Source organism: Prionailurus bengalensis, chromosome A3, assembly GCF_016509475.1.
Source record: "Prionailurus bengalensis isolate Pbe53 chromosome A3, Fcat_Pben_1.1_paternal_pri, whole genome shotgun sequence".
In the NCBI taxonomy this organism is placed as follows: Eukaryota; Metazoa; Chordata; class Mammalia; order Carnivora; family Felidae; genus Prionailurus; species Prionailurus bengalensis.
Genome location: NC_057354.1, coordinates 89,514,920 through 89,534,467, shown reverse-complemented (window position 1 = coordinate 89,534,467; position 19,548 = coordinate 89,514,920). Strand labels below are relative to the sequence as shown.

At 49.0% G+C, this 19,548-nt stretch overlaps 1 protein-coding gene across 1 annotated transcript; it reads right to left on the bottom strand.

Annotated features, from left to right (window-relative positions):
• Positions 1-16,565: 16,565 nt before the first annotated feature.
• SPR (sepiapterin reductase) lies at positions 16,566-19,541 on the bottom strand. Its single transcript, XM_043603677.1, has 3 exons — positions 19,073-19,541; positions 18,186-18,476; positions 16,566-17,357 (listed from the first exon to the last, which is right to left on the bottom strand). Exons 1-3 carry the CDS (start codon positions 19,392-19,394, stop codon positions 17,167-17,169), a joined length of 804 nt encoding a protein of 267 aa, XP_043459612.1. The 5' UTR covers positions 19,395-19,541; the 3' UTR covers positions 16,566-17,166.
• Positions 19,542-19,548: the final 7 nt, after the last annotated feature.

Below are 19,548 nucleotides of genomic sequence, written 5' to 3'. Positions count from 1 at the left end.
TAATGAATCTCCACATGTTTATCACTCAACTTCAATTATCAATCTTTTGCCAGTCTGAAAAACATCTGTTTGAATGATGGCAGAGCTGGCACAAAAATAAGGAAAAATCCTCAAATGCCCAGAAATTATAGAAAGCTTGAATTGAGCCAAGGAAGTGGATTCTGAAGCTGGAGTCTGTGTTGGAACAAACCCCGATTCAGTGGTGGCACAGGGCTTGGGTTTTAAAGGGCCAAAAGTGAGAGGGACAGGGCACAAAGTTTGAGACAGGAAGTCAGATCAGAGACCCCTGAAAAGTGACATCTTAACTGAGTGAATGAGAAAACACTCCACCCCCACAAAGGGAGGTGGTGGACACACGTGCCTGGCTTAGCTTTGGCTCTGTGTGGAAAGGAAAAAAAAGAAAACATATTTTCTTGAGAGTTCCTAACCATAGCCTCACTTTACTTGGATTTAGGGCCAGAAATTTTAGGAGGCCCTAAAAGATTCCAAGCTGAGAATTTAGTATCCACTGGCAGAGGCAAATAAGTATATTTATCCTCCTTTTTTAGAGGAATGTACTTGAAAGCCAAACTTCAAATACTCCCCCCCCAGACGAAGTTCCAAGGAAGATGAACTCACAATCAAAAATCACAAAATACACGGGGATATAAACTACCATGAGAATTAGAAGAAACTACAAACTGCAGAATCAGACCTGCAGAGACAGCATATATTAGGATTATCAGGCGTAGACTATGAAATACTTATGTTTAGTGTATTTTAAAACTAAAAAACAGTATTAAAAAGAAACTAAAAAGTACCTAGCATGGGTGTGGAAAATGGTACAACTTTGGAAAATTATTTGGCACTTTTAAATAAAGTTAAAATATACCCATTCAACCATTCTACTCCTGGGTATACACCTAAGAGAAATGAGTGCATATGTTCACACAAAGACTGTATTCATAATCACCAAACCTTGAAAGCCACCCAGGTGCCCCTAAAAAAGAATGGAATTTTGCAATATGTTACAAAATGGATGGACCTTGAGGACACTGTGCTAAACAAACCAATCCCCAAAAGACAAATGCTGTATGATTCCACTTATATGATGTCCTTAGAATAGTCAAAATCCTAAAGACAGAAAACAGAATGGTGGTTGCCAGGGGCTGTGGGGAAGGAGGGAATGGGGACTTACTGGTTAGTGGATATAGAGTTTTAGCTTTGCAAAAAGAAAAGAATTCTAGAGACGGATGGATAATGGTGATGGTTGCTTGACAATACAAATGTACTTAATCCCACTGAAATGTACATTTAAAACCCATTAAAAGGCATCTGGGTGGCTCAGTTAAGCCTCTAACTCTTGATTTTGGCTTTGGGTCCTGATTTCACAGTTGGTGAGATCAAGCCCAGTGACTGGCTCTGCACTGATAGTGCATGGCCTGCTTGGGATTCTCTTTCTCCCTCTGTCTCTCTCTCTGTCCCTCCAACCCACCCCATCTTTCTCTCTCTCAGAAAAAAGTAAAGGGGCACCTGGGTGGCTCAGTCGGTTAAGCATCCGACTTGGGCTCAGGTCATGATCTCACGGCTTGTGGATTCAAGCCCTGCATTGGGCTCTGTGCTGACAGCTCAGAGCCTGGAGGCTGCTTCAGATTCTGTGTCTCCCTCTCTCTCTGCCCCTCCCCACCCATGCTCTCTAGCGCGCCCGTGGGCACACGCTCGCATTCTCTCTCTCTCTCTCTCTCTCTCTCTCAAAAATAAATAAACATTAAAAGGAGCTTATATTAAAACCTAAAAAAAAAAGTACATAAATACTTAAAAAATCATTAAGATGGTAAATTTTCTGTTACGTGTATTTTACCACAATAAAAAATAAGTTGAAAAGCAAAGACATATATACATAAATAAGTAAACAAAACACTGACGAAAGCAAGTAGTGTGTGTCTCTTAAAATCTATTTGGCAAAATAAAAACAGCAACACCTCCTCTCCCAAATATAAATGTTGACTGTTTATAAAAACACTAAATAAAACATCAAATAAAACACTAAGCTTCCTGTATAATTTGTAGGACTAAATATTGAACAATAGTAGCACATAGATAGGGCAGACTGGTGACCAAGTTAAAGCACATTTGGATTACATAATTTTCTGAAGGAAGGCAAAGATAGTGATTCACTTTAGAGTTTGGAAATCAAGTAGGCCTGATAAGATGTCTAGGGTCACCACCAAAGGAATAGAAACAGAGTATCACTTCAGAATTAGTAAAAGAGGAAAAAATAGAATTTTTAAAAATCTAGGATGAAGGGTGATTGAGTAACAATAAAACAGTTTCTTAATAAAAACTGTGGTCAGTGGACAGGTCTTCAACCCGTGGTATGTAGACTCTAACGGCAGCGCATCACTAGGCAGAAAGAGCCCTGCTTTGGGACATTAATCTGGTTAGAAAGTAGCTGAGAAAACATGGAAAGTGTCATAACAAGAAGTGTTAGAGAATCTGTCATTGGCATTCTCCTCCTGGAGATGGAACACAATCACTGAGCAATTCTAAATAAATACTTAAGCCACAGGAATTTAAAAACTGATGTCAAAACAAAAGTTTGAGTTTCTGTTTTTCACAAAAATTTCTGAGAGTGTCCATCAATTACGATGCCAATAGTATTGTGAGGAGTAATCAAGTATTTTCACCATCAAGAGTTAATCAGGGTTGATAGGTTGATACAGAGAGTAACACGTTTCAAAGCCGAGATTCGGTACGTGGTTTGAGATTTATGAAGGAAAACAATAGGCCTTGTGGATCCAAAACTATCCTCAAAGTACGAAAACTTCAAGGGAATTAAAATATTCTTTTAAAACCTTTACAATCGGATTGTTGATGGATTGAACAGAGCATGATAAAAGATATTCTGTTGCCCATTCCGCTTGTTCCACTAACAAAAAATTCAGGAATGAAAGATCAATTAAAATGTGAAAAAAAATTACTGGAAAATTTCAGAAAACCAGAAAAAGTGGGAAATGCGTTTGTATTGGTGTAGTTTTGTCATAAATAGCTACTTTTCAGTGTCATTGTCTTTTGCAAACTATTGCCTGATTACCTGAATCCTGATGAGGAAAGTAGAATTATCCAAAGTTGAAAACGTTTTATTTCTGGAAAAACTGTGTCTACCAAGGGTATAGGGAATCTCATTTGTGAGTGAGGGTAAATATTTTGAGTTGGAAATCAAAGAGAAATATAAAGAGAACTTACAACTAACTTAAATTGGTTTCTACAAATAATGCAAACTTTCTGTGAACGTTGGCCAAGTTCCTCAACTTTCAGTGCCAGTTTCCTTTTCTGAAAAATGGGAATAAATCATAGAACCTGCCGTCTAGTCAGTTGAGAGGACTCAATGAGTATATGAACGTAAAGCGCTTTGAATTGTGCCTGGAACATAGTAATCATTTAGAATTATTAATAAAATAATAAAGATGGACATTGTTCTCATAAACTACTCATGAGATACAATAAGGCAACTTATGGTGCGAGGATGCCAACTTCTTAGTCTATACGAGGTTCCTGCAGAAAATGTCCCAAACCGTCTTCATTAAGCAGACATTCATGGGCACCAAGGGTATGGTTAAGATCACTGGGAGGCTCCTACACTGAATTATTATGAAAGCTGTTTTGAATAAAATTGCATTGCTATGTCTACACAGGAGCTTGACATAAGTGAAAGATGTAATGTTGTTGCTACAACGTTTACAGAGGATGAGCCAAGAGCTTTATACACACATTGTCATGCACGTCTTGGGGATTTAATGGTGTTGGGATTGTCGGGATATGAAAGAGTTCTGCAGTGATCTCAGTCTGTCAATTCTTTGTATGACACTATTCATGCATCTCTGGAAAGCTGGCAAATTTTCAAAACATTTGTAAACGGAGTGAAGTCATAACCTACAGGAAGCTCCAAGGTTGTTGGAAACACGTTGCCTTGTTTGTTGTGATCGAGAGACTTCTGCAGATTGTTCAAACGTGAGGAGTTGTTTCAAGCTATTCTTGAAATGTGCCGGTGGCTGGTCCAGTGAGGTCTTGGCTGACTTTGGTTTCCAAATTTGAATTCACCTTTTGTTTACAGATTTTAATAAATTTTCATTTTTTTAGTGTTTATTTTTGAGAGAGAGAGAGAGACAGAGAGACAGAGTGTGGCAGGGTGGGGGAGGGGGACAGAGAGAGAGGGAGACGCAGAATCTGGAGCAAGCTCAGGCTCTGAGCCGTCAGCACAGAGCCCGACGCGGGGCTCGAACTCAAACCTGCGATATTGTGACCTGAGCTGAAGTCAGATGCTTAACCTACTAAGCCACCCAGTCGCCCCAAGTTTACAAATTTTGGCTAATTTTAAACAATGGGCCAAGCATTTTTTTTTTTCCCCTAAAGAGCTTCTAATTGAAGCTACAGATGTTTTTCTCTTTGCCATCAAAGTTAGAAGCAAAATTTCATGGCTTATCATCTGAGAGAAGCGATAAGTATTTCAAAGCCATTTGGGACAGAACAGAGAAATGATGCCAAAAAGTAAACCCCAAAGGTTTCAAAGTAGAAACAAAATTGTTTGGAGGGGGAAAAAACGTTCACGGTAACTCAGGTAGTATATTTCCCCTACTACGTCAGATAAACAATTTATAATAAATGTTGATCTCCAATAAATTGCAGCCATATTACTAAATTTGTGTTTCCAAAAGCCAATAACAGCAGAATGAAACAAGTTTCAGAAACACTGTTTTGCGGAACAGTACATTCAATGAAGAAACAGCTAAACATGTACAGGAACTTTCAGTGCACTTGCCTGCTGGGCCTGCGTGGCCATCCTACTGACCATAGCTGATAGGACTGAGGAGGTCACCATGAGTTTGCTGATGACCTTGATTTGGGCTGGGCTCAAACAATGAGATTCTCTCTCAGGCATTTGAACTAAGTGACCCAGAGAGAAATGACACTTGGCAGTGGACAGAGGGGCAGAGAGGTGGCAACAATGCCTGGAACTCCGAGCCATCCTGGCGTCCACCCAAAGGTCTATCGTACTTGGAGTGAGGAGCACAGCCTGTATCATGTCTGTCTCCCCCTGAGCAGCTCTTAAGTCCTTGAGAGCAGTCATTATGTTCCTTGTTTCACGTTTCCCAACAGGGCATGGTCACCGAGTTCCTTGCGAAACGGGTTAATTAGGATAAAAGGACAGTTAGGAAATCCGGCCAGATGAAGGATGTAATGAGTGTGGAAGGTAGTGCAAGAGAAGACCGTCAGCCTCTTACTGGACCCTCAGAAGGTGGCCAGAGTGTAGGTGGTATCAGCTGCTGGGGAGAGGCCTGGAGGAAGACCATGAGAAAGCCCTGAGAAGTCTCAGGAGCTTGATGTTGAGGACAGGGCCTGATAATGTAGACACTCATCCCCAGGAGGGCAGCTCATGTGAGCCCCAAATCCTCAGCCAGAGTGCCTCAAAGACATCTGTCATCTGGCCTCATTCAGTCCTCTCTAATATACCTAGTTAGTTTGTGTCCCCATCCCACACACCGTGCCCATTCTCCCCCTGGTGTTCTTGCTTACGAGACTTCCGCCACCTAGCATGACTTCTTCCTCAAGGCTTGTTCCGGTCTCACTTCTTCCCAGGCAGTCCTCCCCATCTTCCTTCCCCTAAAGATGGCCCTTTGGAGTCTTTGGACCACCATTTGCATTCATGCATTGCATTCTTGCATTCATGCACCACTTGCAGAACACTTGCATTCATGTAACTTGGGAAAGGCATAGAGCAGGAGCCTAGGACTCTCTGGGACTACGGCACGAAAAGAACAAGGCAGCTGTTGCCCTGGGTTCCCACACTAGAAATTCAGGCCCCCCTCACTTCCTTTTTGCCTCATTCCATGGCCCCAAAGAGAAAGGAGAGTCAGAAGAGGTTCCCTTCACCCACTCCTTGTCTGGTTTCCCAGTACTCCTCTGACACTCAGGGAGCCTCTGGTTTCAGCTGTCCTCTCTCCTGCCTCCGCAAAGGCACAGAGATGCTTCTCCCACACAGCAGCGCACCCACTCACCCCCACCTCATCGAGGGAGACCCCCCGTCTCTGCCCCACGCTGCAGCAGCATCCTGGCCCACCAGCCCAGCACCTGGGAGCCAACTCTCCTTTAATGAGCACATTAGTGCTCAGGTGTAGTGAGCCCAGAATTCTCCGTAAGCTGGGGCAAGCCCCTCGTTATCCTAACGAGCCGCCTGGCAGCGCTTCTGGAGATCCTCTTCTTTCTCCAGAGATCAGACTTTGTCCCCTCCGTCACACCAGTGGATTTGCTTTGCCCTTCCCACCCTGATGTCACCTGCAGCTCAGGCCTCAGTCTTGCTGCTCCCATTCCCTGTTTCCTGGGAGCCTGGCTCCAGGCCCTGACCTGATGTCCTCAGTGCCCACACTGCGATTGGCAGTTCAGACGTGAATAACAAAAAAGGCCAGAGCCTCATGCTAAGCCAGGCTTTCTCTTGCTGCGCTGGAAGCCCCATCTCACTTCCTTCAGTGCAATTTGCTTTACTTCCAGAAGGCTTCCCTGACTACTCTAAATCTAAATCACCTGGCTCTGCCAATTCTCTCCAGAGAAGTCTGAAGCTCACAAATGATTCTATAACATGTGTTCACCTTTTGAATCTCTAGAAGACCTTTATAAATATACAGAATGGCGTGATTATACGGCGTACTTTTCCAATATTCAACAGATATTTACCGAGTACTTACTAGGCGTCAAGCATCGTACTTGGTGCTGAGGACAAAGCAGTGAGCGAGACAAACATAGTTGCCCCTGTCATGGAGCTTAGCATGGGGCATGTTGGGTGGAGCAGGACAAGAAAGCAGACATCGATGGTATAGTGTGAACGGTGTTGTGTGGGTGGCAGGAGGTGTTTTGGGAGCCCATGGCAGGAGCACAGTATCAAAGATGCCAACCTTCTCTTGTTCTACGCAAACCCCCATCTTAGGAAACTCTGACCCAAACAGACATATTTTGTACTGTGTGAACCTTCTGCCCAGTGCCCCACCACTCTACGGTTTATCAGATCAAGGATGGAAATGCAATGCACGGGGGCCAGTCCACGTCCTGGCCGGTGACCTAGAAAGGGGCTCACCCTCAGAAATGTAAATAAGAGAGGCAGAGGGAAGTTGCAATTAAACGTGGGCCTAGGCCCTGGGCACAGGGTGCGTGCACGCTGAAGTCACAAGGGTGCAAAGAAGAAGTGTGCCGGGAGACAGAGAGAGGAAGGGAGCTGACCAGCAGAGACATGTGGTGGGCCCTTGAGGGGAAGGCTGGGGGCTCCCTTTCCCACTCACCAGGTACCTCGACAGTGACCCACACAACCCCCAAACAAAGGAGACCTAATGAGGCCCTGGAGCCAGGCTTGAGCAAGGAATAGGACAGGCCGAGAGAGGCTGCCAGGGATGTGAGGATAAGGAAGATTTAGCTACCCAGGAAAGGAGAAGGAGGGTGTTTCCTGCAGGTAAGGACATTTGTCATGGTGTGAGATCTCCAGGGGACATAGGCCATATAACTGCACTCACTACAGCATGAGTAAGACAGTAGAAATTTAATAGGAATTTTAAATTTAATTTTATTTTTAACTTTTTTTTCATTTTATTTATTTTACAGAGAGAGAGGAAGTGCACAAGCAGGGGAGAGGGGCAGAGGGAGAGGCAATCCCAAGCAGGCTCCGCTCTCAGCGAGGAGCCCCATGCAGAGCTTGATTCCATGACTCTGGGATCATGACCTAAGCCGAACGAAATCAAGAGTGGGACACTCAACCGACTGACTACCCAGGTACCCCCAAATTTAGTAGAAATTTAAAAGAGTAGAACTACATTTGCTTGGAGCAGACTAAATACATCTATCCTTCCTTCCTTGCTTGCTTCCTTCCTTCCTTCCATCCTTCCTTCTCTGTCTTTCTTATTACTTTCTTATTACCAAGGTAATGTGCATTCACTATGGAACAATTTCAAAATACAGAAAAGGAAAAAGAGCAAAAAAAAAAAAAAACCCCTTCTCAAAATCATACTACTCAGATATCATTGTTTAAAAATCATACTGTTATTAATAATAGCTAATATTTGTTGAGCTCTTTCTAGTCACAACACACTGTTCTAAGACTTCCCGTGCATTATTTTATTTAATCCTCTCGACCCTGTGAGATGGGTACTCTTTTTTACTTGACCTAGCAGATGAGGAAACTGAGACACAGTTTAAGCAGGTGGCAGAATTGCAACTTGAATCCAGGCAGGTGATAACTCAAGCAATAACCAGTGTCAAAATTTATGTGTATAATATTTATGATCTTTTTAAGAAGATCATAAAGTAACATGGACTCCTTTTTTCTTCTTTCTACAAATAGATTTTGGGAAAATTTCAAGTCACACATAGTCATAGTTTATACACTTAAAATTGTTCAAGTAATACATTTGTGCTAGAGAAAGTGAAAAGTACAAATTATTTTAAAGAGAAACACAAAAATCATTTGTAATGCTACCACCTAAAAGACCAGTGTTTACATTTAGGAGTCTATCCTCCATTCCTGGAGTGAATTTAGGATTAGGAACATAGCTACAGCTCTTAAATCGGGCAACATCATCCAGGGAGTGTTTTAATGAGCTGGGAAACCATACGAGCATTCGGCAGTTGGGTGCACACTGGAGGATGTGAGTTACGTTTGAAACCTTGAAGAACGCTTCTGTCTGATACGAGCAAGTATGTTCCAGATGGTTGCGTTTAACGTTGCACAGAGTCTTTATAAGCACCCTGGTTGCAGCGGAATGAGAATGGGGCCAGGGGTCAACAGAGCTGGCCTGTCCTCCTGAGTTGCATGGGTTGGGGGTCATTTCCTGTCTAGCCTCAGTTTCCTCATCTGTACAATGAGCTGCTACAATTCTAGGAAAGAGTGATTGCCAGCCGAGCCTCTCTTCTGGATCATGTGCTGCATTTTAGACGATTCCTGACATAGTTCCCACCCAGCTCTGGCATGAAAGATGGGAGGGCTGGTATTATGAAAGGGGCTGGGGTCAGGGAACACCAAAGGCTTAGGGACGCCCCGACAAGGGTGTGAGCTCTATTTTCCTGGAGGGCTGGGCCAGCCAAGCCGATTAGGGGCCCGGAGCAGCTGTGGGCCGAGGGAGGCCGGGAGGCCGCTGGGAGTGAGGGGATTCAAACAGCTCTTTCCCACCCTCTCCCCCAGCAGCCTGCTCTGTGTAAAACTCCCAGACTCCAATCAAACCCCTTCTCTTTTCTCCTTTCATTCACCTGCCCATCTTCTCTCCTCTTCTCTCCTTTTCTATCCAAACTCATAATTAATCGCTCAAGGCAAAAGTAATGAATGTTAATTGGCCATCTGTAGGAAGACTAATTAAAATCTACCACGCTGGGGTTTCAAACATACCTATAGCAACGGAGTGAATCGGGAATGAGGCGAGGAGGGACTGAGGTAACAGCTGAAAGACTGCAAAACACCACTGGGCTTAGGTGTGAGGGAGCGAAGCCAGCGCAGGGGAGGGGCGCGAAGCCAGCGAGGGAGGGAGAGGGAGAGAGACTTGCAGATTCACCCCTACCACTTGGGGACCTGGCCTCTTGTGGCTCTTCTGTTTTGTATTTAACAAGCACATTTACACATTTTCTTCTCACTGGACGTGGCTTAAGGGGTGGCTGGAGTTTGTCAACACACAATTGTTGTCCCTCAGCCACAGGCCTGAACACACCCTTTTATCCAGGACCGCCTACACCATGTCAGAATCACCCCCAGATACGCGCACGCATCCCCGTGCCAGTGAAATCTCGCTCTCGAGAGGTAAGGTAACGCCCTGTCGTGTGTGTACCCGTGCGCACCCACGGATAAACTGAGAGCAACCCAGGGACACAACGTGTGGTTACCCACAACCACACATAATCACATGTATGCGCGCCATTGTGCGCATACATGCTTTCGACATACAAACCCACCGTTTATTCAGCTATAAATGGGGACGTGCGCTCACGGTAGTTTACGGGTACACTCACATTCATCCCATTCATCACATTCGTCATAGGTATGTGCATTCAGTCACACACACAAACCCATGTTGGCGTGTACACACTGTTATCTGGCAATTTTTACATCAAAACACTTACATAAAGGTACACACACAATTATGCAAACCCCCCTCCATGCATAAGCAAAGCCAAATGCTCCAGCACCTGTATGACTAATATTAACACCAAGGTGGCAAACAGTCACACACACACATGGCTGGGGCCCAGAGCAGGCCCACGTGTGGTTCATATACATCCATATATGTGCACACAGACTCTGGCCCCAGGAGAGAACACACTCCCCATAATGGCCTCTTGCTTTCCTGAAAAAACAGGGTTGGAGCCACACATACAAGGGTTTAGACCTCATCTCTCCTCTCAGAACCCCCTGCTTGAGCGACATGAACACCCACAGCCTACCTAGAACTTCTGTCCAAACTTTGGGCAGAAAGGATGGTGGATCTGATGAAAGAGGGGAATATGGGCCCGGGGGGTCAGGGTGGGCTTAGATGGGGCAGGTCAACCGTACGTCTGCTAGTCTGTGGGATGAGTGGCAGGGCTGTGTACTCTCTATATATTCAAAGTGTCAGTTCTGTGTGGCTGAGAAGGCCCCCCTGACTGGGCATGGCACTGTGGTAGGCCCAGGGGCTACGCCCTCCGGCCATGGGCCCTGTTTTCTCAGACTCAGAGTAAAAAGGCTGCCCTCCCTTCTGGATCGTTTCTGGGGCCTCTTCCTCAGTGCTGTAAAATGCCTTTGTGATAAGCTTGGATTAAAGCAGGGCAGAGTGCAAATACAAAAAAGAACTTCCTGGCTCATAAGGAGTGGGGGACAAAAACCTGGAAAGTGTCCCCAGAGAGAAAGAGCACATGGTTCTACCCAAGGATCGTCACAAGAAACGGTTAAGTATCCCTGCGTCCTTGGGCTTTGTGCCAACACTCTGCTCCTGGAGGCTCCGGGTCAGAGGGTCTCAGGCCGGAGTCAGTGTTCAAGGCGCATCCTTGGTTCTGGCACGGAAAGCAGCTGGGAAAAGAGCAGGCCAGAGGAGGGCAATGTCCTCGGTGTCCCCAGAGGAACCTGTGTGCTGGGTATATCCCTGGAAGTCAGGAATCAGCCAACAGAAGGAATTCCTGGTTAAAACAAGCAGGCTGAAAAGAACCCCTGAAGTCCCAGGAGTGACTGGTGCACATGAAGCCAGGCACTCATCTCTGCCCCTCTAGGTCCAGAGGGCTCAGCTACTTGACATGCCCACTTGACAAATGAGGAGACCCAGCTTCTTCGATGGCCCAGGACCTCATGGTTGGGAGTGGCCAAGGCCGGCCACAGAAGCCAAGTCCAGTGGGCTATCTCCTAAAGCTGGGCAGCCCCTGGGCCTCTGCCTGTGCAGGATGGGAAGGAAGCACAGCCTGCTTCCTAGGGTATGGACCTTCTGGAGAGCCTCTTGGGGATCTCCCTCTGCCAGGCTAAGGGCTTAGAATTCTGTGGGAGAAACAGGCACGCACATGCTCTCTCTCTCTCTCTCTCTCTCTCTCTCTCTCTCTCTCTCTCTCACACACACACACACACACACACACACACACACATGCACACACACCCCTGTGACAGCTTCTACATTTGGAGCTGACAGATGTGCAAGGTAACAGCTCGGCACTGCCTGTGCAGCTGAGGCCCCAGCGTTGAATGTGGGATTATTTCCAGTAAGGCTCAGGGTGGCTTCGTGAGCACACGCCCGAGCGTGTGTGAGTGTGTGTATGCGTGTGTGTGAGTGTGTGACTTCTCTCAAACTCTCTCCCTCCATCTGAATCTGCCTTTACTATATTTTCAAATCTTTCTGTGTTCCTCCCTGTGTTGTTCCCTCTTGCTCTCGCTGTCCTGCTCACCCTACCTCAGTCTCGCTGTGCCTTGTGTCTGTTTTTGTGTCTTGGCCTGGATGCTCCAGTGAGGAGAGGAGACTTGCCTCCTCTCAACGTCTTCACTTTGCTTCCTGTCCTACCCAGGCTGGCCACAAGGATGGGCTCTTAAAGCCCATTTTGTCCCAGATGATGTCCCTGCATTGTGCACAGGGCTCCTGCCCAGGGCAACGGGGTGGGCAGATCTGGGGCTATCCTGGGCCCAAGAAAATGGCCTCTCAACCTTGGTCTTCAGGCATGGCCTTCTTTTCCTAATGAGCCAGCTCATCCTGACACTCATCATTTATATGCAAATTAATATTTTAACCACTAATAGTGCAGACCCCTTTTGCCTCCCAAAATACTGCAAAATTTTCTCCCTTTCTGTATTCCCACCCCCCATCACAGACTGAACCTAGCCATTGCTCTGTGCTAACCCTAAATCTGGACTCACAGTGACCCTGACCCTGGCCATATCCTTAATTCTGACTTCAGACTAGCCCCCACCCTAACCCTGACTCTGTCCCCTAAACTTCCCTTTTCTGAGCAGCTGCCTTCTTTGATCTCTGCCAAATACCACCTGGGTTTACAAGGTTTACAGCTCACTTTTTAAATTAATGAATCAATTATTTTTCACAACTCACTTTTCAGTGTTTTAGTGCATGTGGGGACGCACCTAGATCCAGTGAATTGGAATCTGGGGTGAAGGAAGAGTAATGGGAAAGTGATTTTTTTAAATATATATTTTTAAGTTTATTTATCTTGAGAGAGAGCGCGCACATGCAAACGGGAGGGGGCAGAAAGACAGGGAGAGAGAGAATCCCAAGCAGGGTCTGTGCTGTCAGACTCAAACTCATGAACTGTGAGATCATGACCTGAGAGCCAAAATCAAGAGTCAGATGCTTAACTGACTGAGCCACCCAGGAACCCAGAAAGTGATTTTTTTTTTTTTTTAACTGCCCAGGTGATTCTGACACAGGCCAGTCTCACCCACTTCCATAATACACACTTTGGGCTTTCCTTTAGGGGTTCCAGGGAGGAATTCAAGGTGTGTTTGAACCCCCATGTAGGGATACCTGGGCTGATGGGAGTTTGTCGGCAGAGACCTAACTCCCAGGCACCATCATCACACCTGAGCTACTTCAAATGCTTCACTATACACCTGGCAGTGAGCCACTCCAGCATTCACTGGCTCGCTTGCTCGCTCTCTTTACTCATTCGTTCATTCATTCATTCCTCTCTCAACAGGGCTTCAGTGGGTTAGGTCTGAGTAAGGTCTGTGGAATATATACAGCCTTTTGAGCCTTGGGCCTTGGATCCCGGGGGTCAAGCTGGGGCTTAGAAGGGCAGGGTGGGGACAGGAAAAGCCTCTGAAGAAATGGGACCAAGACCTGAACCAGAGTATGGGCCAGATAGACTCCTGCAGCTCCAAGAGGAGGCACCAGGTCTGGGAATGGGAGCCAGGGTCCTCTCTTCCCTTGCCCCTGGGTGGGGGATGGGGGACATGGGCCAGTGGGCTAAGAGACCACTAGGCAGCTTCCAGGTTAATTAGCTGAGGAATCACGCTGAGCCTCTGGGGTCACCTGGGGGGTGGGCCTGAGAAGTGGATCCCCTCAAAGAAAAAAAGGAACTTCTTTCTCCCTCCCTTTCTCCCCCCTCCTTTCCCCCAACCTCTGCCTGAAAATAAAAGTCCAGGACTCTCCCAGTTCACAGTAAGGGCCATTAGGGCTGAGGGAGAGTACATGATGGATGAAATGGGAGACGAAAAGCAAGGTAAGGGAGTCTTGCTGGGAAGTAACAATAATTCCAGGGTGAGAGTGAGGAGCTGGGCTATACGTTAGAAGTCTGAGGGAACATCCAGCCCTCAACCCTGCCTGTCAGCCTGTAGGCAGAAAAGCTCAGGGCTAGGGTAGAGGAGCAAGGATGGCTCCTCGGCCACCCTTGAACCCTCCCCCAGGCGGCCCCAGAGGCTCAGAGTGCACCCTCAGCTACCTTCCTTGCACACTGCCTAGTGGCCGCTCCTTTAAACACCAGAGGAGAGACGCTGTGGGAGCTGGAGAGGTGTCACCCCATGACGTGTCCACTCCAGGGGCTGGAAGTGCTCTTCACCCACCTCTCTGTCGCCACACAGGACCTCGATGGTGACAGAGCAAGCTGGGCACCCCGGGACACAGGGCTGTGTACATGAGTGAGAATTACTGCAAACACACGTTGGCATAGGAGGCCACGTTCGTGGGGAGATACTGTGGGTGAAGGAGGCCATACGCAGTATCCCAGGGCCATCTCCCTGAAGTGAGACGTGGGCAGATGTTAGGATGGAGCATGTCCCCAGGGAGTGGTTCTGAGTGGGGAGGGAGGGAGCAGCCAGGTCCTTCCAGGCTTGGCTGACAATGGACTCGGGCACCAGTTTGCACTGTATTCAGGGGATGAAGAACATGAATTGGGGGCTGGGGAGGATGCTCCTGAACAGCCAGGTCCCAGCTGGTCACATTCATGGACAGAGGTGCTGGATGTCCTTGGGGTGGGCCTGGAATATTCCCCTCCCCTGCCCCTCACAGGCCAGCTGCTGGCCTCCAGCTCAGGGTATTAAACACAAAACCAAAATCTGCCCAGCTCGTTCACACCAGAGACAAAGAGAAATCTTGTTTGGTTTTTGGCTAATCTGAGGCCCTGCTGAACCCTGCAGCTGGACTCTGGGCATGTGCAGACATGTATTGTGTGTGTGCTTGCATGTGCTCGTGCGTGTGGTGGCCAACACCAGGCCATGCACTCTGGGAACACAGATGGCTGCCCCCCCACTCCGAGGCTGGCAAGACAGTCTCCCTCCCCCAGCGGTGGGAGAACTGGGGAGGCTGAGTCCAGGTCAAGGAGCAAGGTCTGGGAAATCCCTGTAGTCGGAGCCCGTGAGGACTCAAGGAGGACTTAGGCCTGCCAGGGAGAGTGACCCCAGCTCCCTGGGGAGCCCTGAGAGTTCTCAATCCTAGAGTGCAGGGAGAAAGAGACATGGGGGTTGTTTCCAAGGCTCTTAAATCCCTGGGCTCAAAGAGGACAAGTATCAGGCATGGGAGAGCCTCGCCACCTCGTGGGGACATGTGGTACTCCTCACTAAATCCTGGCCAACCAGCCTGGTGGAAAGAGAGGGAAACAATCCCGATGGGGCAACTACACTAGCGTTGTGCTGGTGCTGACGGGTCTCACAGCCCCACAGGGGCAAGGGGCCAGGTGAGGAGATCACCCAACCCTCACCAGACAGAAGGGGCAGCCCAGGCTGGCCTGGCCCCACCTGCAGGAAGGAAGCTCATCTGTTCTAAGGAAAGAGAAGCTCAGAGGGAGGAGGGCCCTGTGCAGGACCCCACATCTCTGTTACAGTGGGAAGTGAGACCAAGCGTTCAAGTGTCATGCATTTTCCCATAGGTCTGGTGAGTCCAGAACAAGTGGTCCAGACTGAAGTCCAGCCCCACTGAGGTCCAAAACAGTGAGTTCTTGCTGTAGGTCAGCAAGGGGGATGGCATGTGGGCTGCAAGTGGGGCTCCAGATTGATCCGGACCTTGAGATTAAAAGGCAATACATACTATCCAAATCTATGGGTACCTACTGTGATGCTAGCACTGTGATGACCATTTACAAACATTAGGTCATTCAGTGCTCACAATGACCCTTTGAGGGAGGTACCATTTTTCAGATTAGGAAACCAAAACACAAGAGAAAACAATTTGTCCTGGATTACCAGCTGGTAAATGGCAAAACAGGGATATGAATGCAGTGCTTTTGACTCCAGTGAAGGCAAATGTTCTGCTGGGCAGAGAAAGAGCATGAGTCACTAGATCCCTCCTAGGGAAACTAGCAGGGCATTGCCAGCTCCAGCCCAGAGCCTGGGCTCCAGAGATGAGCTACTCAGGGTTCTCCTGGAGGAACTGCCTCAGTGCGCCCTCTGCTGTGCATGAAAAGGAACAAAGAGAGCTCCCTCCTACACCATCAAGTCGCAGGGCTGAGTCCTGGAGTTGGCTGGCAGGGACCATGGGCTCTCCTCCTAAATATGCGCCAGGGGCGAGGGGCTGGTTGGCTGTAGACTGCCACCACTGTGGAGCTCCCAGCTGCACATCCTATATCCATCGACTGGCAGAAGGATGGGTTTGGTCACACACCTAATTTCTTAGGGCTTCCCTCTTCAAATATTGCCCACCTCCTCCAAAGGCATGTTGGTCCCAAGCCCACCCCACTGAAGATTGGGACCATGGGCCAGATGGACTCTACCAGGAGGGGCCATGACAGCACCCTGAGGAGATGGGATCCATTCAGAAAACTGTCATGTAGGCAAAGGGTAGAATTGGGAATCCAAGAGGGCCAGGGAAGCTGGGAGTCAGGCCCTGAACCCTAAATATTCTTTGAATAGGTCCAAGATGAGGAAAGGGTAGTAAAGACTAGGTCGATATAGGTAAAAGCATGATAGAGGAACAGGCATCTGGGCATGTCTGTCTCTGAACCGAGCTTGCCACTGGGTTGTGCTCAGTGACAAGAGGCAGATACTCCCAAGACAATGCCCCTGGATATAAGGGCAACTCCCCAAGTTTGGGTTAATTGCTTTAGGGAACACCCCTGAGCCCAGCAAACCAGGAGTCAGTCATGGGCCCTGTGTCAGAGAAGGCAGGCATTAATAAAGGACAATCCACATTTTATCTGTATCTGCTTTTTACACGTACATAAACTCTCAGAAGCCTCTTCCCTCCATCTGGGGGACAGATGGCAGGTTCTGGGGGGAGGAGGCATGAGAATGAAGACATGAAGTTCAACACAAGGTCCTGCTACCATGAGCACAGAGCATCCTTGTGTGCCAAACTTGCACTGTCCTCCCTCCCCTGCAGGCTGGGAATCTAACATGGACCCTCCTATTTGACATTAGCTCAGCCATGGATTGGCCATGAGACCCAACTCTTTCTCTTCAAGGCTTCGGCTTCTTGTGCTGCTTTTCCCACCCCTAAAATTCTATTCCTGGGGAGAGAGAACACCAGTAACCCTAACTTCTCTCCCCCAAGCTTCCCCTAACTCAGGGCAGTCAACACACTCCTGAGAACTAGGACTCTGGCCACCCAAGGCCCTCACGCTGGCTGGCTCTGGGGGCAGGACAGTAGACATAAGTGCTTATCTGGGTAAGGCAGGATTGGCAGTACCACTGTGGCAGGATGTGGGGGAGGCATAGGGCTCCTGGGTGTGCCTGAAAGAGGGGGAAGAAAGCCCCAGGGAGCCAAGGGCATTGGCTTATTTATCGTAGAAGTCAATGTGGGCTCCAGACTTGAATGTGTCCTTTTGCAGCAAGCTTAGCAGTTTCTCGGCTGACACCGTACAATCCACAAGCTCCCCTTTTGTCTTCAGCTCCTGCAGCCTTTTTCGCAAGTCTGGGTCCATCGAGGTCTCCCGGGCCGACTGCTGCATGTCTGTGTCCAGCGGACCTAGGGCATGAAGTGCAGGAGCTGAGGTGACACGGCTGAGGCAGGGGCCCCTGCTGTGTGTATGGAGAGTGGTGGAGTCAGGTCTGGCCACAGGCAATACCTCATCCTGGCTGACAAGGGTGGTTAGTGTCACCAAAGGGGGTCACCAAAAAGGTCAGGGTCATTCTGTCACTATTGAGTTCCAGACTCACAAATTTCAATGCCCAGCGAACATGGTATCTCCAGACCACTATGTCTACCAGTAAGCTTATCACCTCCTGTCCAACCAGCACCTCCTCCTGCCTTTTTCATTTCTATTAATGAAGTACTCTTCTCTCAGGCTCAAAACCTCCATCCCTGTCTCCTCCCTCCCCACTCTGTTCCCACAGCCAACAAGTCAGCAAACGGACCATTCTGCCCCTATATACGCTGATAATCAGGCCCTTTATACTCCCCTGGTTCTCTCCCTGTTCCAACTCCTCTGTAGCCCTCTGCTAAATGCCCTGTGAGACAGGTAGCATCTTCCCTGTTTCACATAAGGAAATGTGGTACTGGCCTGAAATTCAAACCCTAATTGTTCTCAAACTCTAGTCTCTCAGACTTTCTGCCCGCCCCCCGCCCCACTGCCCAGTCCAGGCAACTCCCAACTCTACTCCCTGTTCTGGCTAGCTCTCACCTCTCACTTGCTGGGAGTCTGTATTTCCCTTAAGGAGTGATGGTTAATGATTCAGGGACAATATACTCTGTGGATTCTTTCTTGGAGGGGATGGACTAGGCCCTTTGCCCACCCCTGAGGGGAACCACCCAGCCAGTTCTGGGTGACAGGGATGGTGGTAATGCCCCACCTACCTGGGGCATAGCTCAGCACCCTCACACTAGGCTCCTCTGTGGCTAGGACCCGGAACATCATGTCTCGGGCTGCCTTCCCGGCACAGTATAGTCCCCAGCCCTTGAAGGGCTGCAGAGCACAGAGGGACGAGATGTTAACCACAGTCCTGATGAGGCCAGGACTGTCTGGAAAGGCCTTCAAGATGCTGGAAGTCAGGCAGAGCATGGAGGTCAAGTTCAGAGCCCAGTAGTTGTTCACTTCAGCTGGGTCAGCCAGGTCCACAAGGCCTTTGGATACGTCCCCGAGAGTGCCTGAAAACCAGACCATAGGAATCACTCTGTGCAGATGGGTCTTTCTCTTCCCCCAGCCTTCTCCAAGTTCCTCCAGACACCCCCCTCCCATCCAAACCTAGAGGAATCTCCCTAGTGCTTCTGAAGACTTCTCCCTCTTTCCGGCTCTGCAGACACACCTGGGTTGTTCACTCATCCCAAGCTGGAAACTGAAAGGGTGCATGCCCCGCTCTGGGCCTGGGGGTAGAACTCAGGCGGCCATTTGGAAAAACTGGTAATTTACTTCTGCTGGAAGACCTCATGCCCTGACTCAGGCCTCCGCCAGAGGGCGCGGAACAAGGAAAAGATCAGGAATGTTCTACAGGCATTTTGGAAAATTTGCCCTGAAACGGGAAGGGGTGGGGAGGGTAAGCCTGAACCGCACCGATGGTACCGAGTCTTTCTCCATACCTTGCTGAAACAACCAGGATTTTTAGACATCTTACCTGATTCCTAACAGTCACCTTTAAAGTTCCCTGCGGTTCGGGAAAGTGAGAAGGAGCGAGAAGAGGCAGGGGCATTAAGCACTATTGCTAGGGCTCCCCTGGGGAGTCCGCCCCTGCCGGCGGGCGTCTTACCCGCATTGTTGATGAGCAGCACCCGTTGCAACCCCTCGGGCCTGGGAAGCTCGCGCACGGCGCCGAGCAGCTGCTGCAAACTGTCTTTGACGCCCAGGTCGGCGGACACCCGCACCACGCGCAGGCCCGGCCGCTCGGCAGCCAGCTCGGCCTCCAGCTGCCGCAGGGCATCGTCGTCGCGGGCGCTCAGGACCATCAGAGAGCCGGGTGACAACAGCCGGGCCAGGAGCGGGGCCAAGGCGCGGCCGAAGCCACGGGAGGCCCCGGTCACCACGCACACAGCGCGTCCCAGGCCGCCCTCCTTGCTTCCGACACCCTCCATGCCTCCGAACTGCGCCAGCTCTCGCCAGACCCGAGACTGGCGGGGGGCGGGGCGGGGCGGGGCGGCCGCGGTAGGAGTAGACGGAGGTCCGGCCGCAGAGGGGCGGGAACCGAAGGCTTCGGCTGCGATTGCTGGGCAACACTTTCCTTGGCCG

What these genes read in the sequence shown, in the direction of transcription:
- SPR (XM_043603677.1), bottom strand. Translation starts at nt 19,394, where the DNA reads ATGGAGGGTGTCGGAAGCAAGGAGGGCGGCCTGGGACGCGCTGTGTGC. An exon ending in GCTGCTCATCAACAATGCGG is followed by an intron (nt 18,477 to 19,072) that starts GTAAGACGCCCG and finishes TCTGGTTTTCAG; the next exon opens with GCACTCTCGGGGACGTATCC. An exon ending in GGTGCTGAGCTATGCCCCAG is followed by an intron (nt 17,358 to 18,185) that starts GTAGGTGGGGCA and finishes TTCATGCCCTAG; the next exon opens with GTCCGCTGGACACAGACATG.